At 45.3% G+C, this 11,235-nt stretch overlaps 1 protein-coding gene across 1 annotated transcript in view; it reads right to left on the reverse strand.

The window, feature by feature from the left end:
* Positions 1-3,858: 3,858 nt before the first annotated feature.
* LVRN (laeverin) overlaps positions 3,859-11,235 on the reverse strand; it is a 135,110-nt gene continuing 127,733 nt past the window's right edge. Inside the window, exons 18-20 of the mRNA XM_083151622.1 lie at positions 11,055-11,186; positions 8,724-8,808; positions 3,859-4,244 (exon numbers count right to left, since the gene is read on the reverse strand). Coding sequence (XP_083007748.1) covers positions 4,086-4,244; positions 8,724-8,808; positions 11,055-11,186 — 376 coding nt within the window. The 3' untranslated portion in view covers positions 3,859-4,085. The remainder of the gene's footprint in view (positions 4,245-8,723; positions 8,809-11,054; positions 11,187-11,235) is intronic.

An 11,235-nucleotide genomic window follows, 5' to 3' on the forward strand; every position in this document is an offset into this window, starting at 1 on the left:
CGCAGAGGAAGAAGGTTCTCTGCGTCTCTAGTGTTCAGCGGAGCGGGTACCACTGCAGCCGGGAGCAGTGCGACTTCAACAGAAGATGCCGGGGTGGTTGCCACAGGAGCAGGTGAGTAGGATTTCCTTCCCCAGGTACCCCTTTGGATTACTACGGATCCAGGACCCGGACTCTTCAGCCCTGGAGACCCGGACCAGCCCCGGAACCAAGCCACCGGACCCTGGGACCTACCTACGGGATCAAGATAGGTAAGTATCAGTGTGTGTGTGTAATGTATGTATTAAACTTTTATTTTTATAATGTGTCAGTGTGTATTTATTTATCTATTTTTTTTACTGCGGAACTACAAGACCCAGCGGGCCCTTTAATGCCCCGCAGGCTGGGACTTGTGGTTCTCCAAGTCCCAGCTTGCGGGGGAGGCTTGCTGGGACTCATAGTTCCACAGTTTAAAACAATAGGTTTTCCATCTATTTTTTTACACAATGATCAGCCCGGTGACCACCGCACAGGGCCACCGGGGACAGCAGCAGGCTTCAGCCTGGTCAGGTAAGTCCTGGAGGGGGGGGACCCCTTTATTGGGGGGTTCCCACTCCCCCAGGACCCCTGGCCAGGCTGACTGGTCGGTAGGGTTAATGCTTTGGCCGCGGGACCTTATATAATAAGTGTCCCCCGGCTGTGGCATTTCCCTGCTGGCTGGTTGTGCCTGGGGCTGGTTCTTAAAATACGGGGGACCCCTACTCATTTTGTCCCCCGTATTTTGGGAACCAGCCCCGGCCCTTGAGCCTGGGGCTGGTTTTAAAAAATCAGCGAAGCCCTATTTGTCGGGTTTTCTGATTTTTTAATGCCAGCCCCGGCTCTTCAGCCTGGTGCTGGTTACGGCAGTGGGGGGGACCCCACGCCGATATTTTTTTTTTAACTAAATACCGTTTCAGAGGCATTCCCACTGCCTCAAAAACGGTATTTAGCCGTGTAGGACTCTGCTTTTAAAACGGGTTGAAATACCGGTTATCTTTAACCGGTATTTCAACTCTGGCACTTTCCCACTGCAGCCTTAAACGGTAAATTGCACTAAAAAATCGGCAATTTACCGTTTTAGACCTGCAGTGTGAAAGGGGCATCAGTGATTCAAGGAGTCTGAACAATCTGTTGAGTTGTCTGTTATGGTAGACTCCTCCCGTCATTTTGTGCCTCCACAATGCTGCCATGTATGTGCTGTCTGCTGACTACACATGTGACATGATGACCTTATGCAGTAACTTGCTGAGGTCCTGTCATTATATTTATTGTCTAATGGGGTCCCAGAGCAAATTAGTTTGAGGACCCCTCAGTGGCGTAGCTAAGTTTTGGGCGCCCCCCTCCGTTAGGGGGGGGGGCGCCCCAGCCGCCGCCCCGCCAAGCTCATGTATCCTGAGAATGAATCTCCACGGTTCTGGCATTCAACATTGGCACTTAAAGGGTTAAAGAAGATTTCCCCTCTGTGAACCAGCACAACCATGGTAACACGGATATATGGAGAGAAAAAAAAATATATATATATATAAATCTGCAGGTCTGTATTGGGAATATTATTGATGCAAAAGTACCTCTACAGTATCCCATCAGTGAAATCTGATGTTCCAGCCATCCACAGGGAATTCCATTTGTTTTCCTCTTACACAGGATTTGTTTCCAAAAGCACTTAAATAATGTATTGTATATTGTCTGCCCTTCATGAGTTGCACCTGGTCCTATGTAGGGTACACACCAGGACGACCCACTCACGATGCACATCGTGACTGGGTCGTCAGTGTCTCGTCCGACCCACTCACAATGATGCGGAGCGCACGACCCGCTCACGATGTGCACCGTGAGCGGTACCAATCCGATCGCGACCCGCACCCGGGTGCGTGGTCATGTCCAGTTCCCACCTGCTGCAGGTAGGATCTGATTAACGACCAACCGACCCGCGGGGCCGTGCATCCAATCAGAATCGGATCACAACAGGACAGAAAAAGGCTCAATCACCACACAGGGTTATAGAAAGCAAAAAGGTGGGTTGTGCAGCGCTCGTATTTCAATGAAGAGTGAATCATATACAAAATAACATTATTTAATAAAGAATAGGTACAATATCACATGAATAAAAATAATTAATAATGAGTATAATTCATGAATTACTGAATAAAAAATGGTTAAAAAACACTCAGTAGGACCTGTCAATGAGTTATGAATCTGCTCCGGACGATAGCTGTCCAAGACCAATTTATATCCAAATTGGTGGAACCGAATTTGAAAACCAAGATGATTGCTGGAGGTGTCCCTACCCCTTAGGGATTAGATGAATCTTGGGGATCCTCTCTGGATGCAGAATACTTGGTGTAATATGATGGAGTTGGTGGAACCGAATTTGAGAACCAAGGTGATTGCTGGAGGTGTCCCTATCCCTTAGGGATTAGATGAATCGTGGGGATCCTCTCTGGATGCAAATTTCTTGGTGCAATATGATGGAGGGTTCCTTGTAACCGCTGGAGGTGTCCCAGTCCGTTTGGACTACTTTTGCGTGGGGGTCCTCTCGATAAAGTGCGCTGTGCTTGGAAATTGGAAGGATTGGTTTGAAATGGAAGTCCAGAATTATTAAGCAGATGAATAAAGTGGGTGTAGTGACAGGTCCGCTGAAATCTCCAACGCGTTTCGCTGTTATAAGAAACAGCTTTTTCACCCTAAGGGGTAGGGACACCTCCAGCAATCATCTTGGTTTTCAAATTCGGTTCCACCAACTTTGATATAAATTGGTCTTGGACAGCTATCGTCCGGAGCAGATTCATAACTCATTGACAGGTCCTACTGAGTGTTTTTTAACCATTTTTTATTCAGTAATTCATGAATTATACTCATTATTAATTATTTTTATTCATGTGATATTGTACCTATTCTTTATTAAATAATGTTATTTTGTATATGATTCACTCTTCATTGAAATACGAGCGCTGCACAACCCACCTTTTTGCTTTCTATAACCTTATGGGATCTGACTAATCCCCTGTGCAGCAGCTCTTTGAGGTTAAACAGCCCTGGTAAGCGCTCTTTACAGTTTTTACTAGTTTCTTTCCAATCACCACACAATCTACATCCAATCGGTCGGAATTGGATGTAGATTGATGTGATCGGACCCTTTTCGTACTGGTGTGTACCCATCATAACTAGTTGGCCGCTGGCTTGCTGCTTTCTGATCTAGTGAAAAACCTGTAAATCAGGGCTTCGGACCCTGTATCAACCGTAATAAGGATGACAGTTAATAGGTCGACCACTATTGGTCAACATGGGCAAAAGGTTGACATGACAATGGTTGACACAGCATATGGATAACACGTGTTTAAAAAAATATATATCTACTTGGACTATGACTGGCATTGGTAATCTGCATTCAGCACAGCAGCAATAGCACGGCGAGTGAGTGTTACACTAACTGGGGGTCTATGTGATATAAGTTAAAAATTGACATGTTGACCTGTTCATGTGTCGACCATTTCCATGTCCACCTTTTGCTATTGCTGATGTTTTTTGTGTCAACCTTGTGCAAGCTGTCCTTTTAGGACCAACCTGGATACCGTTGCTTTTTTTTTGCCTCATCAATCTAATATACCGAACCCTCCAAAGCTGATGTCTGCTTTTCTGGATCCTGAAGAGTTGAGGCTCTTATTTTCCTATAATGCTGACAGCAATAAAGGACCAAGCAGTTTTACAGCTGCCTGGACAGCATTGCTCTATGCTGGACTGCAGAGGGTCCAGGGAAGCTGCTGCTAATCAGCTCGGTCTCCTCCGTTTCCCTGCATGATGTGCATCCTTGCTGTAAAGCAGCAACCAGCAGTAGTGAATGGATACAGTAAACTGTCTCTCCAGTACCCAGCAGTGTTTTCTGACATGAACAGTCTTAGAGAACCAGGTCACACATTAAATTGTAAATCAGAACAAATTTTATCACATTTTCACAAGTTGTAAAAAAATATATATCATATGAATTCTGCCTAGGTGAAAAATAGTTGGAACCTTTATATACAGGATTAGAAAGAGGCTATAAAATCCCAGACATATTCAATTGGAGACTTCAAAAATTAGAGTCCAGTGTGTTCTTCTGTAACCAGTCAAAAATTTTGGTATTCACAATATTTATCCACTCAAGTCGGTCTTTCCTCCTGATTTCCAGCTTCTGTAGTTCACTGTCCCTGTCAGTTTCATTCATAGTTGTGGTGATGAACAGCTGCATCTGAAAGAAGAACCGTCATCCAAAATATATTAGAAAGCATGGAGGGCACCAAAATAAGCACACCACTATACTCAGCAGTCTGCTAGGTCTACAGTGGGGATCAAAAGTTTCGGCATCCCAGGCAAAAATTAATTTTAATGTGAAAAAAGAAGCCAAGGAAAGATGGAAAAACCTCCAAAATACATGTCAAATAAAGTTTGATTTTATTTCCATCATTTTCACTTTCAAAATATCAGAAAACAAAAATGGCATCTGAAAAAGTGGTACTTGTTTCCTAGAACGGCCACACCGATTTTGATCGGGTCTTCGCATTGCGTCGGTCGCATCGCATGCGATGCGACCGACGCGATGGCCCCGATTTTTACATTGATTGAAATGTGAATAGGGTCCCTGGGACACTATTTTACATTGGATTCAATGTAAAATTCTCCCCAGACCCCAATTTTAACCCCCTCAACCGCACCCCACGATTGACGCCAACCCAAAGCGTGGCGAGCGTAGTGAGCCCGCCGAGGGGTGGCGTACGCGTCCTCCGACCTTTTCATACCCCTACTATCCACGTCGGCATGGAGTTGAGAATATAAAGTGTGGCGAGCCACCGAGCCCGAAGCGTGGCGAGCGTAGCGAGCCCCGCGAGGGGACGCGTATAACTTCACAGGTATACGCGTCCCCTTGCGGGGCTCGCTGCGCTCGCCACGCTTCAGGCTCGGTGGCTCGCTGCGCTCGCCACACTTTATATTCTCATCTCCACGCTGACGTTGATAGTAGGGGTATGAAAAGGTCGGAGGATGCGTACCGCCGCCCCTCGCGGGCTCGCTACGCTCGCCACGCTTCGGGTTGCCATCAATCGTGGGGTGACGTTCACAATGGGGGGGGCCATATACAATGAGAAATGGCCCATATTGTACCATTTCCCATTTTTTCCCGGATTACAATGTTAAAAATATTTTAACTATGAACCCTATGGCAAAATTGGGTCCATCGGGTCGGTCGAGTCGCGTGCCATGTTAATGCACCCGACCGACGCGATGGACCCGATTTTGCCTTTGCCGGCAAAATGGACCTGATTTCAAAGGAAATCGGGTCCATCGGGGGTAATCGTGTACCTTAAGTTAAGGTACACGATTACCCCCGATTGTGGCCGTTCTAGGAAACAAGTACCGAAAAAGTTTGGACACCCTCCAGAGTTAATACCTTGTACTGACCCCTGTGGCAAGTATCACAGCTTGTAAATGCTTTTTGTAGCCAACAAAGAGTCTTTCAATTCTTATTTGAGGTATCTTCGCCCATTCTTCCTTACAAAAGTCTTCCAGTTCTTTGAGATTCCTGGGCTGTCTGTGACGGACTGCTCTTTTAAGGTCTATCCATAGATTTTCAATAATGTTGAGGTCAGGAGATTGTGAAGACCATGGCAAACGCTTCAGTTTACACCGCTTGATTTAATCCACCGTGGATTTTGAGGTGTGTTTAGGATCACTATCCATTTGAAGAAGCCAGCCTTTCTTTTTCACAGATGGTATCAAGTTAGCGTCCAAAATTTGCTGGAATCTTATTGAATCCTTTTTTCCGTCTACCCGTGAAATGTTCCCTATGCCCCTGGCTGCAATACAACCCCAAAGCATGATTGATCCACCCCCATGCTTAACAGTTGCACAGAGGTTCTTTTTATTAAATTCTGTGCCCTTTCTTCTCCAAACGTACCTTTGCTCATTCCGGCCAAGAAGTTCTATTTTAACCTGATTGGTCCACAGAACTTGATTCCAAAATGCAACAGGCTTGTCTACAGATGGGGCCGGTTTTATCTTTGCTGGCGAACCGCCAGCAGCATGCTGCTGGCGATCCGCCAGCAACACGGCGCTCCATCTGACTGAGACGCGTGTGCGTCCCCCACACACGCGCGTCTCAGTATCCGGGCGGCGAGGCGGACGCAATACTGTCCGCCTCCCGCTCGAGGGGGCTGGGGGGGGACCCGAGGAGGCTGCGGGGGGGTGCGGTCGCCCGGTGTGGGCACCGGGCGACCGAGGGCAGCACCGTCGGAAGGGGGTGCGCACCTCGTGCGCGCGTGTCCCCTTCCGGCATACAGATGGCGGGGATGCAGGTGATGGCGATGGCGACGCCATGGCCATCACCTGCAAAGATGAATCCCGATACATCTGTATATGTTCATTTGCAAACTTCAAATGCTGATTTTTGTAGTGAGGACGTAGAAGAGGTTTTCTTCTGATCACTCTTCCATGGAGACCATATTTGTACAAGTATCTCTTTATAGTGGAATAGTGTATCATATCTCCAGTGTCTGACAGATCTTCCTTGAGGGATCGTGGAGTCAAATGTGGATTTTGACTTGCTTTTCTCACAATCCTGCGAGCTGTTCTGTCTGATATTCTTCTGTTTTCTTGGTCTTCCAGATCTTGCTTTAACTTCCACTGTTCCTGATCACTGCCATTTCTTAATTACATTCCGAACAGAGGATTTGGGCACCTGATGACACTTTGCTATCTTCTTATAGCCTTCTCCTGCTTTGTGAGCATCAACTATTCTCAGTTTCAGTGTTCTACACAACTGCTTAGAGGAACCCATGGTACTGATTGTTGGGCCATGGCCAGATGAGTCTTTCCAGATGATGATTGAGAACAATCCATGACACTGTCAGGTCTCAGCTGTCCAAAGGGGGCAGTGCATGCTATAAACTCTACAGGGTGTCCAAACTTTTGCAGATGCCATGTTTTGTTTTCTGTATTTTGAAAGTGTAAATGATGGAAATAAAATCAAACTTTTTTTGACATGTTATAAGAATGTATAATCTGTAATTTGATGCCCTTTGGAGATATTTCAATCTTTCCTTGGCTTCTTTTTACACATTAAAATGATTTTTTTGCCTGGGGTGCACAAAATTTCGATCCCCACTGTACGTTTACATTCCAGGGCTAATTTTGTTGGGAGCCAATTAACCTACCAGTATAATTTTTGGATTATGGGAGGAAACCGGAGTACCCTGAGGAAACCCATACAAGCACAGGGAGAATATACAAACTCCGCACAGTTAGACATACCTCCCAACTGTCCCGCTTAACACAGAAACGTCCCGGTTTTTGGGGACGTTCCCGTGTCCTGCCCGGGGTCGCTATTGTCCCACGGTGGGGGGAGGAGCAGTTGGGATCCCCCCCAGCGGCGAAAAATGGGGGTGCGGCCTTAGGACGCCTCATCCCGCGAGACTATGCCCCCTTTTCATAGGCCACACCCCCTGTCCTGAGCCAGCAGTTTAGGTATATTTAAGTAAAGAGTCATTATCATGTGGCTCTATACTAGTTAATTATAGACTCAGATTGGGGTAACATGGGTGTGGTGTTGTGGTGGCCCTGGATTGGTGCAGCTGGATGGCTCTGAGGTAGCACACTATTACATTCTAACACTTACTAATCTCTTCATTCACACTATTTTGTTCATAATTTAATTACATTCATTACTTCTGCATCACTTTTTGTATAGAGTTCTGGCTTCTTAACACTTACATTCATTAACGCTTTAGTTTTCTCACTGGTGTGCTGCTCTGGGCTTTCTGGCTTATGCTTATTTTTAGGGTGCTGCACCCCATATCTTGATATAGCAATAGGGACCCCCAATATACAGAGAAGCCTTGACGATGGCTTGGGGCTTATTCTTATATTTGCAAATATATGTAACCAATATTTCTGAATTGTATTATCATGTATTATTGAAATCTGGATAATGATATCATTCAGTGTGCTGAGGGAAACAATGTATTTAAATAACAATAACATAAGTAATGGATTAACAAAAACAGGAAGAAAATGGGACTCTTAATACATTTGTAAAAATTAAAGGACATATACATAACAATGGACGGACATCATAAGATTACAAAAGGTATCTCACAAAATCTTGGCTGTTAAATAAAGTTTGTTATCTAATGGAAAATAGTATAATGCTGCTGTCTATGAATCATTCCCAATAACTGATATGTCCAGCACCGCACAGCTCAAAGTCTGCTGCCAGCCAGACACACACTGCCAACACACCACTGAGAGTGAAACGGCATCACCTCTCTCTCAGCTCCTGGACGTCACAGAAGTCCCAGCAGTAGCGGCGGTGTCTGTGAAATCCCGCGAGAGGCTGGCATTGACTTTAGCAGCACCTCGGCAGGTAGCGATGGCAGCGGCTGTGTAGTGGGGAAATTGGAGACACAGCTGAATAATGCTGTGCTCCGATTTCAGTACCAGCAGTGAGCGCGTTCAGGCGAGAGTATGGGGGCACCTAATGTGTATGTGCCTTGGAACGACACCCCTGCCACCCCTCCTTGGATCCGGCCATGGATAGGTGGGAAGGGGGAGAGTGTTATGTCTCCATCTTGGGATGCCGGGGTCAGTGTTTTGTCTGCTGGGATCTCCGCCACCAGGATATCGTACACCTCCCCCATCTAAATGTGTCAAAGAGTATATTGTTATTAACGTACTGTACCTCTTGAAACTGCAGGTCTGAGGTGACTTTCCATCCCAAGTCTTGTAGCAAAGAATCATAGAAATAACTGGATTCATTCAGATGTCTGAATAACATAAAATTAGACTTAAATCAGAAGAAGTATTCACCAGTTACTGCTTATATTTGTACTGCATTTTTTTTTTATAAAAGTGATGGAAATGCTTGGACTATGCAACATGTTAGCCTTTGAATAAAACAAATTGCAATGGTGCACTCTCCCTGCTGCGGAGTGGTATGTTCACTGCCATGCATCAATAGAATAGCTTTTTCTGTATCATACAGCTTACTCAACGTAATTGCATACCCTCCAACTGTACCTTTTTGGCAGGTACAGTATTGTTTTTTTAATAACCTTTACCTATTTTGGGTCTCCAACTGGCCGTTGTAGGTTTAGGAAAGAGGACGTGGTCACGCCCCCTTTACCCATGACCACGCCCCTTTCCAAATTTGTACCGGTTTTTGCTATTCAGAGGAGTTTATGTAATTGTATCAAATTCAACTGTAGCTCTACTGCCATGCACGCAAAATAAATGAGGTATAGACGGTCTGGTAAGTTTACTTTAAAAGTGGGTAATACATTTGATTACTACTATATACTATACTATTTAGTAACTATGGTACTTGTTTCTTATCACGGCCACAATCGCGGGCATCATGTGCCTTAACTTTAAGGCACACGATGCCCGCGATTTCCTTTAAAAAAAACAGTTTTAACATTGAAGCCTATGCGCGCCCGATGCGATGCCCCCAATTTCTCCATAGGCTTCAATGTTAAAATATTTAACATTGAAGCCTATGCGATGGACCCGATTTGTCTATAGGCTTCAATGTTAAATTATTTTAACATTGAAACTGAGTCCATTTAACATAGTAAAAAATGGGAAAAGGCCGAATAAGGGCCATTTCTCATTGGCTATGGCCCAGTCATGTGTGTAAAAAATAATGGCCCCCCATTGTGGCCGCCACCCCCACGATTAACGTGAACCCGAAGCATGGCGAGCGCAGCGAGCCCGCGAGGGGCGGCGGTGCGCGTTCTCTGACCTTTTCATTCCCCTACTATCCACGTCGGCGTGGAGTTGAGAATAGATTAGTGTGGCGAGCGCAGCGAGCCACCGAGCCCGAAGCGTGGCGAGCGCAGCGAGCCCCGCGAGGGGACGCTGATACCTGTGAAGCCCGCGAGGGGACGCAGGGATCTGTGAAGGTATCAGCGTCCCCTCGCGGGGCTCGCTACGCTCGCCACGCTTCGGGCTCGGTGGCTCGCTGCGCTCGCCACACTAATCTATTCTCGACTCCACGCCGACGTGGATAGTAGGGGAATGAAAAGGTCGGAGGACGCGCACCGCCGCCCCTCGCGGGCTCGCTGCGCTCGCCACGCTTCCGGTTCGCGTCAATCGTGGGGGTGGCGGCCATTATTTTTTACATGCATGACAGGGCCATACCCAATGAGAAATGGCCCATATTGCCCCTTTTACCGTTTTTTACTATGTTAAATGGACTCAGTTTCAATGTTAAAAAAATGTAACATTGAAGCCTATGGACACGATGGACCCGATTTCTCCATAGGCTTCAATGTTAAAATAATTTAACATTGAAGCCTATGGACACGATGTACCCGATTTCTCCATAGGCTTCAATGTTAAATTATTTTAACATTGAAGCCTATGGAGAAATCGGGTACATCGCGTCGGTCGCGTCGACCGACACAATTTTTTCCGACACGACCACCACGATAGAAATCGTGGTGGCCGTGCTAGGAAACAAGTACCGTAACTATTTATAATTTGCTGTGCAAATGGAAGAAAAGGAAGACTTTGGGTGAATTTTAATAGAATGAGAGATTCATAAAGTGAGAGATTTGGTAAGAAATCTCCAGATTTTTTTAAAGCAGCACTCATTGACACTGCAAAACCAGTTTGATTTGAAAGTGCAAATGGTTGGTGCTTTAAAAAAATTGGGATTTCTTACCAAATCTCTCACTTTCTGAATCTCTCATCCTATAAAATTTTATGCTGTATCTCTATGTATTTGTAAAATTCATGCCATTTTGATGTCACAGTTCTGCAATCATTCAACAAGCTTTTTTTCATCAGGCTACTAAACCAACAATGGCCCAAGTTTTTTGTGATTGGATCTTTCTCTGGCATTGTGCTTCCTGCTGTCACACGTGCTACGAAATTGGATCAGTCTGAAATACGACGTGCTAGTGTTACAATATATATATATATATATATATAGTATATACAAGGCTCCACAACACTTTAGCACTGTATATATAGTATATACAAGGCTCCACAACACTTTAGCACTTACATGTCATTTAGTCGTTGCCAGTTTTCTTTCAGGAATTCCCAACCTATGTGTCTTCCTATATTATTTTTAAACATTCCCATCAAGGCAGTCATTATAGCACCAGAATCAATTTCCATGGTATTCTCCAAATAGCTGCAAAAACAAAGCACATAACACTCATCTGCAGTACTTCTAGAAATCC

The sequence above is a fragment of the Crinia signifera genome, chromosome 1, assembly GCF_055691185.1.
Source record: "Crinia signifera chromosome 1, ASM5569118v1, whole genome shotgun sequence".
In the NCBI taxonomy this organism is placed as follows: Eukaryota; Metazoa; Chordata; class Amphibia; order Anura; family Myobatrachidae; genus Crinia; species Crinia signifera.